The sequence below is a fragment of the Bubalus bubalis genome, chromosome 4, assembly GCF_019923935.1.
Source record: "Bubalus bubalis isolate 160015118507 breed Murrah chromosome 4, NDDB_SH_1, whole genome shotgun sequence".
NCBI classification, from domain to species: domain Eukaryota; kingdom Metazoa; phylum Chordata; class Mammalia; order Artiodactyla; family Bovidae; genus Bubalus; species Bubalus bubalis.
The window spans coordinates 77,182,519-77,205,936 of record NC_059160.1 but is presented as its reverse complement, the minus strand read 5'-3'; the positions used below and the strand labels follow the sequence as shown (position 1 = coordinate 77,205,936).

General features: G+C 40.3%; 1 protein-coding gene across 1 annotated transcript in view; it reads right to left on the bottom strand.

The window, feature by feature from the left end:
- The window catches only part of KCNMB4 (potassium calcium-activated channel subfamily M regulatory beta subunit 4), a 78,630-nt gene that overhangs the window by 23,959 nt on the left and 31,253 nt on the right, over window positions 1–23,418 (bottom strand). Inside the window, exon 2 of the mRNA XM_006058408.4 lies at window positions 18,007–18,134. Coding sequence (XP_006058470.1) covers window positions 18,007–18,134 — 128 coding nt within the window. The remainder of the gene's footprint in view (window positions 1–18,006; window positions 18,135–23,418) is intronic.

Below are 23,418 nucleotides of genomic sequence, written 5' to 3'. Positions count from 1 at the left end.
CAAGGAAATGAGGCAGGTAAGGAATCTCCCCAAATGTCAATGTGTCTTCTTCCCATCTGAACACTGCTGGGCATATTGTATACAGTTTGAACTGTGGCATTTAAAGGGAGGTAGAGAAACATTGCCCCCATGATTTCTGATATACAATCAAGATGGCAGGGGTTCCTTAACTAGCGAAACTGAAGTAGAGGCAGAGCAACGAGGGCTCACTCACCCACCTTCAGTTCGAATGCAAACGCCCACACAAAGCGTGATCTCAGTACGTCTGCCCCACTCAACAAAGCCTGGATTTTCTTCCAGTGGTTCCCACACCTAGAAGAGCGTGACACTGAGCTAAGCTCAAAATGAAAGCTCGGTAAATGTCAATGGAATAAGAAGGGAGTGAAAATCCAGCAACACAGAGTTTCAGTTAAGCAAATCTGGGGGGATGGGGGAATGGGATGGGGGGATGGGGGTGGGATCCTAGACTTAGTGGGAATTCTTTCAAAGGCCATGTCTATTTGTTTGGAATTATAAATACCATCGATGTAGTTGCATAAACAGTCAAGTGTATTTGCTTGTATTTTTACCAACCGTGCCAACTATTTTCAGATAATTTCCAAGAGTGATCGTGTACGCTATGCTTTTTGTCATCACAAAATTTCTTTTCTTCTCTTCGTGCTTGGTTATTTAAAAATCTATCTCTAGCCTGTCCAACCAACACATGTGCACGTAACTGCTGTCACTAGCGGTTCCTGTTCCCTCGACTCATCTGCTCCAGCCCTGCTTGGTCGCACTACCTTCCTGAGAGGCCTACCAGTGCTGCTGTTCCTATGGCACTGCGTCAGGACTAGCATGGAAATGCTGCCAGGACCTAATAAAGCCAATACCGGGTGAGCCCAAGCACATGAACAGACACTCTTCTTTTTCCAAACCTCGGAAGAAGATCCTGTAACTCATTTCACAACTTACTCTCAGGAAATCACTATTAATGTCTGATTAGGTGAAGTCCAATTCCCTGTAATTAGATCCTCAATGAAGAAAAATCAGCCAGTCACCACAATTTCTTTTCCTTTCCACCCCTCTCCCATCAGCCTGGCTTCATCATTTTGGCAGTTTTGAAGAGAGGATCTGAAAAATACATCCTGGGTGGGGGAAGAGTAAACTGCATGTCTTTCTGATTATTACCAAAGCTTGAAGGAAACAGGGTTACCGCCTATTATAATATTGGCATTCTAGAAGTTTCCCAAATTAAAAACCCATTTCATTAAAATGTATTATGCACTAAACAGTTATTTTTTTAATTGAATAATTCACAGAGGATCTATACTTCGCTGCTGCATGTAGGAAAACAGAAACAGGCTAGCATTTCTATATAAAGAAGTGTGTATAACAATGAAAGTGATGACTTACAGTACAATCATAGAAATTTTTAAACTTGAGAAATTAAAAAAGACCCTATCAGGCAATCATAAAGTCTCTCTTGGATGTGCCAGTAACTTAACTTTACCTTGGTAGCAGGTGATATTCAAGATTCAAGAAAGTACACATACATAGCCATCAGATTGTTGGACTGAACATGATAAAGAGTTTGAAAATCACTAAAAATTTTCAGCACGAGTATTCCTAAGGAAATCTGTTTTCTTTTCTTCTGCCACAAGGCTAATATTAACGTCCCAGAGAGGAGGGCACCCCTTCAGCTGGGGTCCTGCAGTGATAAAGGCAGGGGTTGAAGTTGCATGGGACCCCAGACAGACAGGTACTGTAAGCAGAAGATAAACTCTCATTGTTAAAAGCTACTGAGATTTTCAGGTTGCTATCCCAGCACAATTTAGCCTCAGCTGACTGAATCACACAGGTACAGGTTGGGGATCCTAAAATTTCACCAAGTAAACTAGCGCTCTCTTAATCTCAAACACAGTTTGCAGGTGTACATCTGAGTATCTTAAATGAATTTCCCGGTACTCTGTCCCCTTCCATTCAGCCATTCAACAACACTGGCAGCAGCCACAGCGTGGCCAGCCCCAGGGCGGTGCCTGTGTGTCGGTTCTCATGAGTTAGCGGTAGGCCTGTGGGCTGAACACTGCTCCTGTATTCTCATTGACCGATGCCAGGCACACACTCCAGGTGCTCTGTAAATGTTTGTTGTTTGTTTACTGTTGAGATATATTTCAAAATGCATTTGTACAAATGCAGAGGCGATAAAAGGGAAGGAGGACTTCCATGTGTCTGGGGAAATAAAACAGAAGTATCTTTTGAGCAAACACAAAAGAAGGAGTATTGAGTACAAGTTTCTTGGCAGAGGACCCAGCACATACAAAGGCACAAGTTCCTTTGACTGCCACTTCAGATTATTTTGCCACCAATGGTGCAATTAAAGGATGTTATAATTGCAATGTCATTGATAAGATTCCATGGAGTACCTGATGTTATCCGACCTCAGTATGGGCTAGAATCCTGGCTGATGTCAGCAGATGAATAGCAGAGTGCGTAAGAGCCTGGGCCACAGAGGTAGACTGCATAGGTTTGAATCCTGGTTCTGCTACTTGCCAGCTGTGTGATATGTGCAATGCCTTACTTCTCTGTGTTTCATTCCTTTATGCAGAATACGAAAACTATGACAACAATGCTTTATATGGATGCTGTGCAGATTTAATGAGATTCAATGTGTAAAGCACCTAAACTGTTTCTGGAACAGAGTAAGCACTATATGAAGGCATTGGCTACTACTGGGTAAGGACAGAGGGCCAGATTATCAGGGAAATAGTCACATGTCTGCCTGTGACTCAGTATTTTCCAGCATTTTTATCAATAACTTGCATAAGGAAATTGAAGTCATTTAGATTTACAATTAGAATAACATTTTTCAATAGAAGAAATAACAACTGTATTCCAGAATCAAGATTTAAAATAATTGTAAAAAATAAAATAAAATAAAATAAAATAAAATAATCATAAAAGAATGGAACAAACAGGAAAACAGCAATGGTATGTATTTATATAGATATAAAACTCTTGCACTGAAATTCAGAACATCTTTATTACAGAGAAATGTTAGGAATGAGGATAGGGAGAGACTTCAAGAGTAGCATGTATAAAATAGATGTGGGTCAAGTAAGTTTGATTAATCATAAGCTCTGTATGAATCAACAGTGTGTTGTTGCTGTGAAAATAATAATAATGCCACGTCAGGCCTCATTAACTGAGTTTTAGTCTCTAGATTGAACAATGGGGGCAGAAATGCTTTGCCTTCCTCTGTACAGGCCAGCTCAAAGCAATAGTAGGAACAGCATCACAAGCGGTGAGAATAAGTCTATTCTCCACAGCAACGGCATGTGGAATGGAGGACGCCTTCGGTCTAAGGGTCAAGGACTCAGGTTCAGATCCTTACTCTGCTCCTCCCAGGTAGTATGATCTTAAAGGCTGTTTCTTCTTCTGTAAAATTCAGATAATATGGTCTACCTTCCTTCCAAGACCATAGTGTTAACCAAGATGAAGTTTTTGTGTGAGTGTGGTTAAAACATACATATATATACATACATATATATATGGGGGCTTCCCAGGTGGCATTAGTGGTAATGAACCTGCCTGCCAATGCAAGAGACATAAAGAGACAAGGGTTCAATACCTGGGTCGGGAGGATTCCCTGGAGAAGTACATGGCAACCCACTTCAGTATTCTTGCCTGGAGAATCCCGTGGACAGAGGAGCCTGGTGGGCTACAGTCCATAGGGTTGCAAACAGTTGGACATGATTGAGCGACTAACACTTTACTTTATAAACACACATATATATGTGTGTGTTATATATATATACACACACACAATCTGCCTGCAACACGGGAGACCTGGGTTCAACCCCTGGATTAGGAAGATCCCCTGGAGGAGGGCATGGCAACCCACTCCACTATTCTTGCCTGGAGAATCCCCATAGAAGGAGGAGCCTGGTGGGCTGCAGTCCATGGGGTCGCAAAGAGTCTGACACAACTGAGTTACTAAGCACATATATATATACACATGATAAAATTTGCCATTTTAAGTATACAATTTAGTGGCATTAATTAAACGGACAATGCTGCACAATCATCACCATTATCTATTTCCAAACAGAAGCTCTGTAACCATTAAGCAATGACTCCCCTTTTCCTCTCCCCCCCAGTCCTTGATAAACTCTAACCTATCCATCTCTACTTATGTGCCTATTCTAGGTATTTCCTTAAATGAATTATGGACAACTAAAGACATTGGGAAATGGAGTGGCTTGCTTCAGGGGAGGTGACATACACTATCACCAAGTTGTTAGAGAATGGAAAATATTAATACCTTCAAAAAAAATGGCCAGGGAGTCACTCTGGGTTGTAATAAATGGCCAGAAGATGTCACCTAGATTTGATACCTGAGAGTGAAAAAGTTGGCTTAAAGCTCAACATTCAGAAAATGAAGATCATGGCATCCGGTCCCATCACTTCATGGGAAATAGATGGGGAAACAGTGGAAACAGTTTCAGACTTATTTTTTGGGCTCCAAAATCACTGCAGATGGTGATTGCAGCCATGAAATTAAAAGATGCTTACTCCTTGGAAGGAAAGTTATGACCAACCTAGATAGCATATTGAAAAGCAGAGACATTACTTTGCCAACAAAGGTCCATCTAGTCAAGGCTATGGTTTTTCCTGTGGTCATGTATGGATGTGAGAGTTGGACTGTGAAGAAGGCTGAGCGCCAAAGAATTGATGTTTTTGAACTGTGGTGTTGGAGAAGACTCTTGAGAGTCCCCTGGACTGCAAGGAGATCCAACCAGTCCATTCTGAAGGAGATCAGACCTGGGATTTCTTTGGAAGGAATGATGCTGAAGCTGAAACTCCAGTACTTTGGCCACCTCATGCGAAGAGCTGACTCACTGGAAAAGACTGATGCTGGGAGGGATTGGGGGCAGGAGGAGAAGGGGACGACAGAGGATGAGATGGCTGGATGGCATCACTGACTCAATGGACATGAGTCTGAGTGAACTCCAGGAGTTGGTGATGGACAGGGAGGCCTGGCGTGCTGCGATTCATGGGGTTGCAAAGAGTTGGACATTCAGTTCAGTTGCTCAGTTGTGTCCGACTCTTTATGAGCCCATGGACTGCAGCACGCCAGGCTTTCCTGTCCATCACCAATTCCAAGAGCTTACTCAAACTCATGTCCATTGAGTCGGTGAGGCCATCCAACCATCACATACTCTGTCATCCCCTTCTCCTCCTACCTTCAATCTTTCCCAGCATCAGGGTCTTTTCCAATGAGTCAGTTCTTCACATCAGGTGGCCAAAGTATTGGAGTTTCAGCTTCAGCATCAGTCCTTCCAATTCAGGACTGATTTCCTTTAGGATGGACTGGTTGGATCTCCTTGAAGTCCAAGAGACTCAAGAGTCTTCTCCAACACCACAGTTCAAAATCATCAATTCTTCAATGCTCAGCTTTCTTTATAGTCCAACTTTCACATCCATACATGACTAATGGAAAAAACATAGCTTTGACAAGATGGACCTTTATTGGCAAAGTAATGTCTCTGCTTTTAATATGCTGTCTAGGTTGTCATAGATCTTCTTCCAAGGAGAAAGCGCCTTTTAATTTCACAGCTGCAGGCACCATCTGAACTGATTTTGGAGCTCCCAGAAATAAGGTCTCTCACTGTTTCCGCTGTTTCCCCATCTATTTGTCATGAAGTGATGGGACTGGATGCCGTGATCTTAGTTTTCTGAATGCTGAGTTTTAAGCCAACTTTTTCAGTCTCCTCTTTTACTTTCATCAAGAGGCTCTTCAGTTCCTCTTCGCTTTCTTCTATAAGGGTGGTGTCATCTGCATATCTGAGGTTATGTATATTTCTCCTGACAATCTTGATTCCAGCTTGTGCTTCATCCAGCCCGGCATTTCGGCATATAAATTAAATAAGCAGGGTGACAATATACAGCCTTGACATACTCCTTTCCCAATTTGGAACCAGTCTGTTGTTCCATGTCCAGTTCTAACTGTTGCTTCTTGACCTGCATACAGATTTCTCAAGAGGCAGATCAGGTGATCTGGGATTCCCATCTCTTGAAGAATTTTCCACCATTTGTTGTGATCCACACAGTCAGAGCCTTTGGCATAGTCAATAAAGCAGAAGTAGATTTTTTTATGGAACTCTCTTGCTTTTTCGAAGTTCCAGTGGATGTTGGCAATTTGATCTCTGGTTCCTCTGCCTTTTCTAAATCCAGCTTGAACATCTGGAAGTTCAACATTCACATACCGTTGAAGCCTGGCTTGGAGAACTTTGAGCATTACTTTGCTGGCATGTGAGATGAGAGCAATTGTGTGGTAGTTTGAGCATTCTTTGGCGTTGCCTTTCTTTGGGATTGGAATGAAAACTGACCTTTTCCAGTCCTGTGCCCACTGCTGAGTTTTCCAGATTTGCTGGCATACTGAGTGCACCACTTTCACAGCATCATCTTCCAGGACTTGAAATAGCTCAACTGGAATTCCATCACCTCCCCTAGCTTTGTTCTTAGTGATACTTCCTAAAGCCCACTTGACTTCACATTCCAGGATGTCTTGCTCTAGATGAGTGATCACACCATCGTAGTTATCTGGGTCATAAAGATCTTTTTTGTATAGTTCTTCTGTGTATTCTTGCCACCTCTTCTTAAGATCTTCTGTTTCTGTTAGTAAGAGGCTTATTCTGCCCCCATTTTTTCCAGGATGAAACTGAGGCAAGAGCTCGTCAGTAAGTAGCCCAAGGTCATCCGCCGAGTCAGGAAGAGAGCTATGGATAGAACTCAAGTCTCCTGACGCACAGCCCTGCCCTGCATTCCACCCTCTGACGGCACTGCACTCTGTGACCTACTTGTCCTTTGGTTCCTGTAGTTTTCCTCCCAAATACCCTCAGGGCTTTGTTTAATAGCTGCATAAACTATCTGAAATGAAAAGTGATTTAATAACATCAAATTCTTGACTTTACTGCCATGATGATAAAAACTGTTAGGAGATGAATTTGCAAGCATTAAGAACACTTTCAATAACCATCAGAAAACAGACTCTCAAATTTATAACCTAAGTAATGTATGGCCATTTGGGTGTCAGATTTTGGAAGAACACTGAAATGAATTCCATACATATTCTATAGCATGCTGGAGAAGCCATAGAAATCATTGCTTGATTTTTAAAAAGTACAGGTTTTGAGACCAAACAGAACTTTCAGTTCTGATGTAATCTCTCTTAATATGGAACCAGACACAAATGTACACAGAAAAGAATACAGATTCATTGCTTAATTTTTAAGACTCAAGATATATCATTGGACTTAATGTCTAAAAAGAAAGCCATATTCCTTAAAAAAAAAACAAAAAAACTTTCGAATCAGTCTCTTATTTAATGAAAGATTATAAGAAATATTTTTCAGAGTAAACAGAAAACAAAAGTAAAAAGCTCTATTAAAAATTAAATTTTTGTTAAATAAGTCTAGTATTTAGTAATTCATCCAAAAGTCAATAAAATTTCCCTATAGAATTTATTCAAAATATCCTTTTCCACATTTATATGCACATGTCTCCCCATTTGTATCCTAATGGGTCTACCAGTAAAAATAAGTTTATTTCTTTATTAATTTGTCTTATAAAAAAATGAAAGGAAAGCTTAGAAGCCATTGGAACAATTAAATACAACCATAAATATATTAAAAAGAAATCTGGCAGATTCTCTGCCAGTTCAATGGTTGGGACTTAGTTCTTTCACTGTGGGGGCCAAAATTCAATCCTTGATTGGGGAACTAAGATCCTACAAGACAAGTGGCATTGCCAAAAAAAGAAATCTGGTTTTAGAGCTTCATAAGTCAAAAACAGATGCAAAGACATAGCCAAAATCAACTATAACTGACCAATCATTTTTCACCATATTGGTTATAAATGCATTCAGAGACATATATATATATAAGCATATACTATTAATCTCACATAATAAGAAATCCAGAGGTAGGTGGGCCAGGGCAGGGGCAGCTACTCAATGATGGAGTGGGAAAGCTGGCTTTTTCTATCTTTTTGCTCTACCCTTCATAACGTATGCATGTCCATCTTGATGCATATCACCTCAAAGTTGCAATATGGTTTCTGCACTTCTGCCATCAAGCCACTTCTATCCACTTCTCTGCCAGGACAAAAGTAGTAGAAACAGGAGGGGATGGTGCTTGTATTAGGAAAGCAAAAGTCTTCCCAGAGATCCCTAATTGATGTTGCCTCCAATACCCAGGACAGCAAACCAGAGTCGTGCCATGCATCCTCCTCTGAATCTGACTCCCAGTCATGCACAGGTGTATCTCTAAGTCTGTGAGCTCCACTTCCATACAGTCTTATACCCAATCCCTCCTTCACTTCTCCACTAATTCTGCCTTTGCCCAAGCTCTTTTCATCCCTTGTTTAGACTGACTCAATAATTTCCAAATTGTTTAACCTTATATCCTGTCTATCTTCCATGCAGTCACAAGACTGGTCTCCCTAAATCACAAACGTGAATGTTGCTCCTCCACTGCATACAGAGTAAAGGCTAAGACCTCAGCATACCATAAAAGCAACGCATTATCTGATTTACCCTCTTCAAGTTCATCTATCACTTTCCCCCTAAATGTACTCTCCAAGAATATGTAGAGCCTTACATTTCATTCAGTTGTCTATGACATTTCAAATCTTCATGCCTCTGAACATTCATTATTTTACCCGAAATCTCTTTCCTTCAGTTCAGTTCAGTCACTCAGTCTTGTCCAACTCTTTGTGACCCCAAGGACTGCAGCACGCCAGGCCTCTCTGTCCAACACCAACTCCCAGAGCTTACTCAAACTCATATCCATCGAGTCGCTGATGCCATCCAACCATCTCATCCTCTGTCATCCCCTTCTCCTCCCACCTTCAATCTTTCCCAGCATCAGGGTCTTTTCAAATGAGTCAGTTCTTCACATCAGGTGGCCAAAGTATTAGAGTTTCAGCTTCAGCATCAGTCCTTCCAGTGAATATTCAGGACTGATTTCCTTTAGGAATATTCAGGACTGATTTCCTTAGCCTTCATTTATCTGGAAAATTCCTACTCATTTTTTAAGAAAATACAATTCAGAAAATACTCATTTTTTAAGAAAATACAATTCAGACTTTCCTCTATGAAGGCTTTTCTCTCTCCACTCCTTTTTTCCATTCAAGTAGGTCCAAGCACTATACTGTGTGTGTGTGTATGTGTGTGTGTGTGTGTGTGTGTGTGTGTGTGTGTAATTATGGCACTTACCACTGAATAAATTACATTTCAATTGTTTGTTTACATGTTGGTCTTTCATAGTACTCAGTGAGTTCCCTGAAGACATAAAATAAGTCTTATTATCTTTGATTACCATCACCTGGTGTAAAGCTAGTCATTAATAAATACTTGAATAAAAGAGTAATAGGGTATGTGTGCTCAGTCGTGTCCAACTCTTTTCAATCCCATGGACTGTAGCCCACTGAATTCCTCAGTCCATGGAATTTTCCAGGCAAGAATATTGGAGTGGGTTGCCATTTCCTCCTCCAGGGGATCTTCCTGACCCAGGAATAGAACCCTTGTCTCCTGCAAGTCTCCTACATTGGCAGACAGATTCTTTACCACTGAGCCACGGGGGTAGTTCTAATTCCTAGTTTTTTAAGGAATCTCCATACTGTTCTCCATAGTGGCTGTATCAATTTACATTCCCGTCAACAGTGCAAGAGGGTTTCTGTTTCTCCACATACTCTCCAATATTTATTGCTTATAGATTTTTAAATGATGGCCATTCTGACCGGAGTGAGGTGATACCTCATTGTAATTTTGATTTGCATTTCTCTAGTAATGAGCAATGTTGAGCATCTTTTCACGTGTTTGTTTGTTATCTATGGTAAAAAACCAATACAATATTGTAAACCAATTATCTGCCAATAAAAAAAAAAACTTTTTTTAGAGAGTAAAAGACTAAAATGGTGGTAATTCAATGGATGAAATCCAGGATGCTGGCAAGAGTAATATCATGATAGAATAGTGATTAGCTATTTTGTGGCAGGAAGATTTTGGACTCCCTAAAACAATATTGTTTATTTCAAGGGAAGGAGGTAGGTATTCACATAAGTGATTCTTCCAAATAATTGAAGTTTAACCTTTTAAGTTGAATAAAAACCAATACAAATATTAAAATATAATTGGTAACATCTTTCTAAAAATGCATTACACATTTCCTTACCTATTAAATAGAGTATATTGAACCAAATTTAACTTTTTTGATGACTCAATGTCATAATTATGAAGCTCAATTACTGTTGAGGTAGGACTCTTTGCTCCTCCACTTAATGGCTCCAGACTGTTAACCATTTGGTTCTTTGATAATTTTCTTTCTCTTTCACCATTAGGATTTGATCCATCATTTTAAGCTATTGCAACTGTACACACCTTCAGAATCAGGGAATTACAAAATCATAAAACTAGAGAACTTAGAGGACTCTTAGAGATCATTTAATCTATGAAATTTTGTAGGTAAGAAAACTAAGCCCTAAGTAAGTGAGCATTCCTTTTCTATGACTTTCATACTGTACTCTAAAGAGCTTTCTATTCAACTTTAGCTCAGACCATTATGTTCATCTTTGTCTAAAATGCTAAGGACAAATTTAATTTGGAAAATATATATCATAGGACAAACATACGCTGGGTGAACTTAAAAAGTAGGATCTATCTGTTCAGGATCAGAAGTACATTCTTCTGTTTCTATTCTTATTTCACAATAGAATTCTTTCCTTTGAGTTATTTTTGTGTGTTCCATCACTCTACTCATTAATCAAATTTCTATTATGTATTCATTCAAGATCTCACTCAGCATCTAATCAGTGAATAATTAGGCTATGCTCTGATTAGTTGTTTCCACCATTGATGTTAGAAATTTACAGGGCAAGGAAAGAAAAGCATATACATATACTAAGTACTCATTCTTGTGCAGATATGATCATTACCAAAATAAACAAAAAGTAAAATCCTGAAGATAGAACATGTCTATCTTTGTGTCATTTTACAGATAACAAAATCAAGAGCAAGAAGTTCCACAATTTACCCTAGGTCACATAGTTATTAAGTGGTAGAGAAGAAATGTAAACCAGACACCTAAGGCCACATGGTTGCTGCATTAAGGAAGTCATAACCTATCCAAGGAGGAAGATACATATTCAGCCAACTCTCTAACAGTGTGATAAAAGCAACACAGCCCTGTAGGAACTCAGAAGAGGGAGGGCCTGATTATACCTGAAAAGGTGAGAGAAGTTTACACAGTGGTCTTTGAGGCAAGTCTTAATAGTAACAAAAATAATAATGGCAAACACTTTCATAGGAATTACTCAGGGTCAGGCATGCGCCATCTCACTGATAACCTCACAGTAACCTTATCATTTCTCCCTTCTACAAAGGGAATGTGGCACACATAGGTCAGAGTAACATACCACATGTTAGAAAGTGGCTAGTTTCAGCCTTCCTACCACTGTAGCGTGCTCATTCCTACAAAAGGGAAAAGGTGAAGGAAGGGGAGAGGGACGGCAAAGGCATGAATGTGTGTGTGAAACAGGGCGTACTCTGAGGACTGGCCTAGGTGGAATGAATGTGCAAACCTTTAAATCAGGTCAAGTCACCACTCCCCATCACTGGCTACTCACTGAGTTTAAGAGAATACAGAGTGAAGTAAGGCAGAAAGAAAAACACCAATACAGTATACTAACGCATATATATGGAATTTAGAAAGATGGTAACAATAACCCTGTGTATGAGACAGCAAAAGAGACACTGATGTATAGAACAGTCTTATGGACTCTGTGGGAGAGGGAGAGGGTGGGAAGATTTGGGAGAATGGCATTGAAACATGTAAATATCATGTATGAAACGAGTTGCCAGTCCAGGTTCAATGCATGATACTGGATGCTTGGGGCTAGTGCACTGGGACGACCCAGAGGGATGGTATGGGGAGGGAGGAGGGAGGAGGGTTCAGGATGGGGAACACATGTATACCTGTGGCGGATTCATTTTGATATTTGGCAAAACTAATACAATTATGTAAAGTTTAAAAATAAAATAAAATTAAAAATAAATAAATAAATAAACCCTGCCTATTCTCTCCAGAATCAACACTCACCACTTTCCTTCTCCCTAACGGCTCCTCTGTCATGGGGGCCTTTTGGGTCCTAAAACTCACCAAACTTTCTTGCCTCAGAACCTCTGCACATAGTGGTGTCTCATTCTGAAATACTGTTCCCCTTGTTTTTTGCCTACCTAACTCTTGACCATCTTCTGGTCTCCACCTAATTATGGTTTATGCATACAGGCCTTTGAAATTCCCCACCTTGTTATAATGTCTCATAGCAGCAGCCCTGGCTTTTCCTTCATGGTATTTACTCCACTTTGTAATTATCTATCTAATGTGATGATAGGGTATAAGCTCCATGAAGGCTTGGATCATGTCTGTTTTTCTTTTTCCAGCTTATGGACATGTGAGTAAACAGCAGAAGTTGAACCTGGAATCGGAAGGGCATAGTCTTCATCCAGTGAACAATAACAAGGCAGAAAAATTTAATCAAGGACTGTGACAAAATCAAAGAAGACTTAAATGAAGTACAACAAAACTTAGCCTAGTGTAGATGATTGATGAAAGAAAGGCCAGGCCTGAAAGACCAGTTGCGGGGCACTTCAACAATCTAGATGAGAAACAGTGAGGGCCTCAACTGAGGGAATGAATTCAAGGCTTCACAGGTGAAGTGGCTGGATCTGTTCATTTGACAACTGTGTGTGTGTGTGTGCGCATGTGGGTGTGGGGGTGCGCACGCATGCGTGTGTAAGCCTGCTCTGTGCCCTCTGTGAACTGATATCCACTTAGGACAAAAAAATTAAGTATTAAAAAGTAAACCTGTATAGAAAAATACAATGCTTTCTTTAAGAGGAAACGTTCAAAAACTAAGGACAGATCACTCTTCCTTGTCCTTAGAGCCAAAGGGAATTAAGGAATGAGTACCCATTTTCCAGGGACACGTCCTCATCAAGGGGAAGTTGGGGAAGGCAAAGATGAGGGAGGAAAATTGTATGGAAAGACTAAGACTCAGAGATGTTTTCCAGCAACTGAATGGAGATTTCAAAACAAACTTGGTGGGCTTCCCTGGTGGCTCAGTGGTAAAGAATCCACCTGCCAATGCAGGAGACACGGATTCCATTCCTGGTCCGGGAAGATCCCACATACCTTGGAGCAACTAAGCCTGTGTGCCACAACTACTGAGCCCGTGCTCCAGAGCCTGGGAGCCACACTTACTGAAGCCCGAGCTCTTAGAGCCCATGCTCCGCAACAGGAGAAGCCGCTGCAATGAGAAGCCTGCGCACTGCAACTAAAGAGTAGCCCTCACTTGCCGCAACTAGAGAAAAGTCCAGGCAGCAACAAAAATCCAGCACAGCCAAAAAAAGAAAAAACTGTGGTAAGGGGGCATGGAGCCGTGTGGGTTACAGTCCATGGAGTGGCAAAGGGCTGGACATTACTGAGACACTTTGAGAGAGAGAGAGAGAGAGAGAGAGAGAGAAGTGGGCATTTCTGGGGTTTTGCTGAGAAAAGATAAGCCAAGGAAAAGCTAACAAGAGACAAAAATATATAGGGAAAGTAAGTGTGACCTTGCCTATACCAAAGAGTGTAAAATAAAAATCTACCCATTTTATGGAGATTCGATGCTTCAAGGTTGAGGGAGTCATAGAGCCAGAGGGCTGTATGGGAAGATCCTGAATAGAGGCAGCCAGGGCCTGGTTCCACGAGCCCTGGGCAGGAAGTCACCACACCATGTTGTGGTTCTTGGGTGGCACAGAAGGGATGATTGCATGGGGACCATCCTTCCAGGGCAGGCATGGCTACTGATGGCTGCTCTGGCCACTGCACATTCTATTCCTGAGTATAACTCACCCAAATAAGCCTTCAACAATGGAAACCTAAGACTCCAATCATCTTTGTCTTAGATTTTTAAAATAACATCCTTTTCTTGAAAACGGAAACTTCTTGGTAACTTTTCTCCCCAATCCTGCATTTGAGTGAAATCTAAAGGTTACTTTAAATATAAAGTTCACCTTATCAAGAGCATCTGGGAATCTTTACAGTGAGTCTATTTTTATTGCATATTTTGCAGTAGTAAAAAGTGTACTAAGAGTAGATGGCACCAAGGAGCTGCCATTTTTCACACCTCCAACCAGCACTCTTGTTTCCTCTTGCAAATGTCATGATAAAAGAGCCAAACTTCAAACTTCTGTTTTCTCGAAGTCACTTAAAATCATGTCTGGAGTGCTTCTGAGTTGTGAGAGACCATCCCTACTTCTGTCTACACCCCAAAAGTTTGAAAATGGGACAGTGAGATGATGGATGGGGAATGGGTATCTGTTCTAAAGAAGGAATGATGAACTTAAATGTACCACTACTAAAGTTGATATACTATAATCGATATACTGTGTTGGCCAAAAAGTTCATTCAGGTTTTTCCATTAGATATTACAGAAAAACCCCAAAAACTTTTTGGCCAACCCAGCATAATGCAGGGTGAGTTCTTTACAGATCATTCTCAGCATGCCAGGGAATGGTCCTGTTTGATTTGGTACCGAGGATATTCAGAGTTCGTGCCCTAGCAGAAGGCAGCCCTATTTGGAGGAGGCAGCCTTTAGAAAACTTGGTACCTGAGTGGGGAGTGAGGGCAAGTTACCAAGATGACCAGCAGCTGGGTAGCACAGCCCGTGGGAGGGGGTGCCTGTCTGCTTCCTCCTGCAAGCTCAAGGTCATGCACATTCGGAAACCAGCTCCGGGTCCAGGGCTTGGGAGCCTAAAGGGTCACCTGGTGCAGACCGTGGTGGGTTCAGTATCAAACTGTCTTGACTGCTAGTGCCTGTTTCCTGTGGCTGGGCTCCCTGTCTCACTGAAAACCATATCCCCACGTCACCTTTGTATTTCATCCTCCCCTGTTTTCCTCAGGGAGTGTCCCCTTTTTTCCTTATTTACTATGTGTAGTCAATATTTCCTTCTCCCTCGGCAGTTTTAGTCCATACTCCGTCTCATTTCTCTGTATCCATTCCTATTTCCCTCTCAATTACTCATCTCCTCCCTCCAATTCTTTTTCCAGTCACGGCAAACTTCTTGAAAAAGTAGTCTGCACTTGGTAAAGCCTTCGCAGGCTCATCTCAGCCCAAGATAAAGTGATTTCAACCCCTTTGCTTTGAGGCAGTACCTAAACCATGTTCACAAAGACCACTTACACACTCGGAGCTGCCACAATTGACTTCTAAGCAGTGCATCTTGATTATTCTTTTCCCCTTAAAACACTCGCCCTTCCAAATCTTTTCACTTTCCTCTCAACATCTGGCCACTCTCTCTCCATCTCCTCCCCCTCATACCAATAACACAGAGGATCCCAAGATTCTGTCAACATTTCTCTCCTCACTCCAGTATGCATTCTTTCCCAGTGTGCATTCTTTCTCTTTGCTTCAACCATGGCTTGGGTGCCAACGATTCCCAGATCCATATAACATTGACCCAGACTTCTTACTCTCGAACTGAAAGTCTGTACTTCTACCTCTTTCTTTTGGATATTTTGAGACTCTCAGATTCAGCACAGTCAGAGCTAGACTATCTTTTTCTCACACTCAGTCAAATGTGATACCTCCCTTTTCCGCATCACTCACATGGCTGCTAAGTTCTTGACTGTGGTTCTAACTGTCTCTTCTGATGTACCCCTCCATGGGCTACTGCCACTGCCGCCACTCTCGAACTGGGAGAAGAAGAGGGCTAACAGAAGGAGCTCAGGGAATCAGATGAGCTAGTTTCAAGCTGCATTCTGTTTTTTTTTCACTTCACGACTTCTGCTGGAATCTTTAAGACTCAGTTTTCCCACCTGTCAAGTGGGGCCAGTATTTAGAACTATTATAAGAAATTTAGTGATCTAACCAAAATGTTATTCACAATGATTGACACAGGTAGCCACTCAGAAACGCTATGTTTTTCACTCAGTACTCTCCTTACTCCCCCCCCCCCCCCACCCCAATCTCTGAGCTGGAGCTCCTTGCTTTCAGCCCATCTTTCCTCTCTAATACACATTCAACTCTCATCCCTTACTTTCTATATCAGAGATCTACTCAAGTGAGTCTTTGGTTCAAAAAAAAGGAAAACCTTTTCACAAATTTTCATTGCCCAAATGACAAAGATCATTCCCCTTAACATGGCATTTATGAACCTTTGGAAATCTAACCCTAAGCTACATTTCCAGCTTACAAATTCACCACTCCTTGTTATATATAACCTATGTACCGCATGTAACTTATATTGTCAAACTTGTTTTTTTATCACAGCCACCCCATCTTCAAGGTCTTCCTTCCTTTCATTTCTAACTGATGAAATCATACTTTGCATGAAATTCTTGCCACCTCTTCTTAATATCTTCTGCTTCTTATTAATATCTCCAGCTTCTGTCCTTTATTGTGCCCTTACATTGCATAAGCTCTATTTCCCCCAAGAAAGTCTAATTCCTTGGAAGCAAAGAACCCTCCTTATTATTCTAGCACATTGCATTCATTGATTTATTCCTTCACCAAACATTTCTTAACTGAGAACCAGCCACTGTGCTAAGTACTAGGGATACAGAGCCAAAGAAGATATGGTCCATACCATTAACCAGTAGGCAACCTGGTTGGGAAGATGGGCATACAAACAATTCCAGTAGAGGGTTATCGGTGAGGGGATAGAGCAGTGGCTCTCAATCCTGACTGTATACTAGAATCCTTAGAATTGGTTTTTTAAATGCTAATACCTAGGTTCAACCACCAAAGATTCTAAGTTAATTCATCTGTGATGCCTTTTTTTTTTTTTTTAAGTTCTTCTGGTATAGTTACGACAGTGAGGATTGAGAAAGAGCTCTAGATAGCACACAGAGGTATATCTTGTAGCTGGCACTTTTGGATGTTCTACAAATTGCCACTTTTATGTACCTCCTTCCTCTACATGAATTAGGAGACTCTGCCATATCCCTGCCTCAGACATAGATCCCACCTGCCTGTTCTTGCTTCCAAGTTTAAGAAAGACAGTCTTGGCAGCAATGTGGAGAATGTCCTGGAGTGGGGCAAAGGGTGGAAGTAGAAGGGTTAGTTAGAAGACTACTGTTGTGTTAATAGTTAGAAGACTATTGTGCTCTCAGATTCATGAGAAATAACATGAATCTGAACTAAAACAGTGGCAGAGGGAAGACACAGAAGAGTTAATACAGGATAAAATCAACAGGATGATAAATATAGGTTATAGAGCATAAAGGAGAAAAGTGAGTTAAGAATTACTCAAAGTGTCTAGACTCAGTAAATGAGTAGCCTATAGTGCCATTCACTAAGGGAGGGATTATGGGAGGAAGAGAAAGTCTGACCTAAGTGTGGAACACCCAAATGGAGAGGGACAGCAAAGAGCTGAGAATACTCAACATTTGATGAACAGATTACTATGATTAATCTGGGTGGATACTGGAATAGTCTAGTTCAAGGAACTGTTGCTGTATGCTATAACTTGAGTTCTCTCTAGGTCAAGTAAAGTTTTAATGATGGAAACATTTGAAGATATCTGGTCAGAATAGAAAGGAAAAAGAAAGATAAGATTTGATGCAGCCCAAAATGATGATAAATCTGAATGTTGTTCAGTTTGTGATCATTAATCACAAATTATTCGGGAGAACACTCCTAGTAAACAGTCCTCCTACCTAAAGGCACTTTCTTAGTGTATCCAGAGGGTAAACTCTATGATGCATGATATAAATTCTCACCTTTTTTGGCTAGCAGGTTCCTTATATGCCCCCCATCCTAAAGAGTAAGAAAGGGCTACCCTAACTACATGCCAGGAAGAGTCAAGACTATCTGTCTCCATGTAGTATATTTTGTCAAGTGACCACAATCTATGATTTATTAATATAATTAGCTACCGAGGCTACAAACAACTTTAATATGCACATGTAAATATTCGCTTACCTTTGAAATTGATTAAAATAGCAAGTAAATGGCTGGGAACCAATCTCATCTTTCCAGTACTGTTGCCAATTCATGACACTTTCCAAGTTCTTCTGATTTTCTCTCTTACAGGGAGGAATATAGGAGCACTAACAAAACAGAACACAGAAAGTAAACCTATTATTCTATAGAATATTGAAATATAGGCCGTTTTTAATAGATAGATGGCATTATGCTTATGGTAAATCTAATTTGACCTACTTAATTTTCAATTTAACCAAATTGGAATTGCTAAACTATATTTCAAATTTTGAATTTGGTGCAATTACAGGAAGTATTCCAATAATAAAGATACAGCCAAAAATAGCTTTCAGCCATTACACTATAAAGATACTTTATAAACAATTAGTTACAATCTACTAATGGGTTGAAAGCATAATATGGGCCTGCTGATGAACAAAGGGAGGTAACACAAAAGCTGATTTTTATCCCCAGTCTCCAACCGACTTTGACATTTTCCTCTTTTACTTTTAACTAACAAAGCAAGCACACAGCTCTCCTCTGATACTGATCTCAGCTGATGAAACTCGTTTTCTTTTCTTACTTGTTCTTGAACAGCAAAATCAAAGGGAAAGTTCATCTCAGTTACATAAGCAACGCATTTTGCTAACTGTTGCCCCCTTCTAGCCATGCCTCTGACAAAGTAGTTCTCCGTGAAGGGACTTTATTACTTGAAGCAATATATTCAGCAGAGTTAGAAGACTGCTCTTAACCCTAGATGTTACAATTAACCCTTAGCATTCTAATCCATTTTTTCCATTTCAGTCTTTTATGATGATGATCATGGTGAAGACGATGCCAGTTTACAGTTATTGAATGTTTACTATGCCAGTGACGTGGAAGTCCCTCAGTCATGTCCAACTCTATACAGCTCATGGAATTCTCCAGGCCAGAATACTGGAGTGGGTGGCCCTTCCCTTCTCCAGGGTGTCTTCCCAACCCAGGAATCAAACCCAGGTCTCCCGCATTGCAGGCAGATTCTTTATCAGCTGAGCCACAAGGGAAGCCCTTACTATGGCAGACATGGTAATAAATGTTTAATAGCCTTACCTCCGATCCCTCTTACAACAATCCTATAATGACCCCCACCTTACAGATGAAGAAACTGAGATTTCCCTCAGTTCTACAACTGGAAATAGAGTCTGGTGACTCATCACATTCCACTCTCAGATGTTGTATCAAGGTGTTCAGTATTAAGGAGCAGAAAAAAAATCCACTAGCTCTATAGTATAATTTGAGTCACATGATTTTAGAGCATCTACTTTCTCAATGTCTTCTAGCCATTTTTGGGTAAAATACAAACATTTTAGCATGATGTACAAAACTCTCCATGATCTGGTCCCTGCCTGGTCCTCATTCTCACTCAAGCCTGGGATGCAGTCGTATAGAAGCTCTTGTTCCCAAATCTGCCATGTGGAATCCACAGTAACATACTTGTCTGTTTTATGTCAGCCTCTCCAATTTGTTGCCAAGCTGGGACAAGGTTTATTATTTTCTCTTCTGTATCTTTAAACCTAGGACTACAGCTAGTTAACACAGAAATTTCAAAAATGTTGGTAAAATTAATAGTAACACATGTGGATACATCTTTATTCAAGAAGAGGAAGATATTTTTTTACAGCAGTTAAACATTTTAAAGGATATATAAATACATTTTAAATTTTCAGTTCAGTTCAGTTCAGTTCAGTTCATTTCAGTCGCTCAGTTGTGTCCGACTCTTTGCGACCCCATGAATCGCAGCAGGCCAGGCCTCCCTGTCCATCACCAACTCCCGGAGTTCACTCAGACTCACATCCATCGAGTCAGTGATGCCATCCAGCCATCTCATCCTCCGTCGTCCCCTTCTCCTCCTGCCCCCAATCCCTCCCAGCATCAGAGTCTTTTCCAATGAGTCAACTCTTCGCATCAGGTGGCCAAAGCACTGGAGTTTCAGCTTTAGCATCATTCCTTCCAAAGAAATCCCAGGGCTGATCTCCTTCAGAATGGACTGGTTGGATCTCCTTGCAGTCCAAGGGACTCTCAAGAGTCTTCTCCAACACCACAGTTCAAAAGCATCAATTCTTCGGCACTCAGCCTTCTTCACAGTCCAACTCTCACATCCATACATGACCACAGGAAAAACCATAGCCTTGACTAGACGGACCTTTGTTGGCAAAGTAATGTCTCTGCTTTTGAATATGCTATCTAGGTTGGTCATAACTTTCCTTCCAAGGAGTAAGCGTCTTTTAATTTCATGGCTGCAATCTCCATCTGCAGTGATTTTGGAGCCCAGAAAAATAAAGTCTGACACAGTTTCCACTGTTTCCCCATCTATTTGCCATGAAGTGATGGGACCAGATGCCATGATCTTTGTTTTCTGAATGTTGAGCTTTAAGCCAACTTTTTCACTCTCCACTTTCACTTTCATCAAGAGGCTTTTTAGTTCCTCTTCACTTTCTGCCATAAGGGTGGTGTCATCTGCATATCTGAGGTTATGTATATTTCTCCCGGCAATCTCGATTCCAGCTTGTGCTTCTTCCAGCCCAGCGTTTTTCATGATGTACTCTGCATAGAAGTTAAATAAGCAGTGTGACAATATACAGCCTTGACGTACTACTTTTCCTATTTGGAACCAGTTTGTTGTTTCATGTCCAGTTCTAACTGTTGCTTCCTGACCTGCATAGAGGTTTCTCAAGAGGCAGGTCAGGTGGTCTGCTACTCCCATTTCTTTCAGAATTTTCCACAGTTTATTGTTAAATTTTATTTCATTTAAATTTTAAATATTTTTATTTAAAATTTTTAAAACTAAATTTTTAATTTTAAAAACAATTTTAAATTAATTTTTAAAATATTTTTAAATTTCTTAGATTAAAATTTAAAGTTTTATTTATTTAAATTTAAAATATTTTTCTATTATATGTAACAAATTCACATGTTATACAAATATTGTCTCACTGCATATTTACCCTCTGCATATATAGTTTCACTTCTACTAATAACAATAATATATAGCTAAAAAATTCTGTGAAATTATGAATCCTGAGCTCTTCAAAGCAGCAGTTGGGCTTAGAAGCAATGGAGACTATTAGATAGGGTTCCAGTCTTATTAGTTGTTACATGTTTGGGCTTGAAGTAAATTACTCTTTTTCTGAATTTCATTTTTCCTAATCTGCTAAGTTTCCAAAATAAATTATAGCTCTATATCTCTATGATTCTCTTCTTGGAGATACAGCAAGAAAGGATCCAGCAGAAGGCAGGACTGCAAACACTGCTGAGTATTTTCTCCAGAAGAGATCTTGCCCACTGGGGAGATGGCCAGGAAGCCTGATGAAACCACCATTCCAGCCAGCAAGGAGGACAAGTGTAGTTAGTCTTTACTTGGAGACATGTATTTTGCATTAGGAAAATGTTTATAAAGGGCTTCTGATTTTCCTGTTGCTTATTTCCTATAATGTGACAGATGTTTCCTTTCCTTCTATTAAAAATTCATTTTCTGTATCATGGTCAAGTAGTTTATAAAGTGAGAAATGACTGTGTTTATAAAGTGTCAAATGACTGTGCTCTTTGTAGGGGGCAGAAATTTCTAGATCTGGAGGTAGAAGCCATGAGGTGTGAAACTTGAAAAACTCATCAGATCTCTTTTTCCAATAGGCACACTCAACACAGGGCTTCCCTAGTGGCTCGGCAATAAAGTATCCACCTGCCAATGCAGGAGATGCAGTTTCGATCCCTGGGTTGGAAAGAGCCCCTGGAGAAGGAAATGGCAACCCACTCCAGTAATCCTACCTGGGAAATCCCATGGACAGAGGAACCTGGTAGGCTACAGTCCATGGAGTTGCAAGAGTCGGACATGATTTAGCAACAAAACAGCTGATACTCAAAACAAGAGGTACGCTAAACATTTTCGGGAATAACAACCAACAACCAAATGTAATTAAAGAAGATTTTTAAATTCTGTAATTATCTCAGTTTGAAAACTTTACTATTCAGTTTTGGGAGGAGGGGGAAAGAAGTGGATTTAAAAGAAATGTCTCTGCTGAATGACAGCTCTCTAGTCTGACCAGGAGAATTACAGCTACACATTTCTGAAAAAGTCAGACTAAAACTTTCACGGAGGGTATAAAGTTTTATATTAGGTATGTTATGATTTTATGTGGGATAAAAGAAATGTTTATTGCCTCTAGGAGACTTTGAGCTAGTATAGATGGATTTTTGGAAGCAAAGTACTCTCTCACATTGGGGAAAATAACCTGTGATCAAAATTTAAGTATTTTTTTCCAAGGACTGCATTCTTTCCAAAGAGTATCACAGATTAAATAATGAGTTTACAATACTCCAGCAACTTCTAAAGTGCACATGTCCGTGAAAGGAAAATTGGGAAAATTGTTAAAAGGCTAAACTTTAAGGCTCTTAAAAATCATTATTATCTATTTTGTTATACCTCGATTGTCCATTTAATTGGTCTTTAAAATTTCTATGAAGCCTAACTCAGATTTGCTCTAGATTCTTTCTCAATTTAGTGGATCGGTGTAGATTATTAGGATTTTAAAATAAGGTATAAGTGAAAATTCAAAGTAGTGTTCCAGAAAAAAAAATTCAAAAATCAGTCATAGAGATTTTCTTTTCTGGGTTGTTCAAGTTGTTCAAGGTTTTCCTGGCACCAAACAGCTCCCTCATAAATCTCTCTCCTTTGGAGGAGGGGCACAAACAATGTGTGTCTTATCAACTTTATCACTATCATCAGCATGGTTAACACTTATTGACTATATGTCAAACATTTCATTAATCCAAATCTCATTCAATTCAAATGAGCAATTATTACAATCACCCTCATTTTACAGATGAGGAAACTAAGGGATAGAGGGGTTTCAGAAAACCTTCCTTAGGGCTTCCCTGGTAGCTCAGCGGTGAAGAATCCGCCTGCAGATGCAGGAGACACGCGTTCGATCGCTGGTCCTACGTGCCATGGGGTAGCTAAACCCGCGTGCCGCAACTACTGAGGCTGTGCTCTAGAGCCCAGGAGCAGCAACTGAGCCCAAGCGCCTAGAGCCTGTGCTCCACAGCAAGAGAAGCCACCGAAATGAGAAATCTGCTCACTGCAACTAAAGAGTAACACCCATTTGTCACAACTAGGTGAAAGCCTGAGCAGCAACAAAGACCCAGAACGGCCAAAAAAAAAAAATTAAAAAAAAAATCTTTTCTTAGATTACAAAGGCAAATGGAACAGCTGGGATTCAAACTGCAGAGAATTCTTTTTTTCCTGAGCTTCTTGAGTCATTTTATTATTTTTAGTTTAATTTTTTTTTTTTTTTTTTTTTTTTTGCTGCTTGTGGGGTCTTAGTTCTCTGACCAAGGATTGAACTGGGACCCTCAGCAGTGAGAGCACAGAGTCTT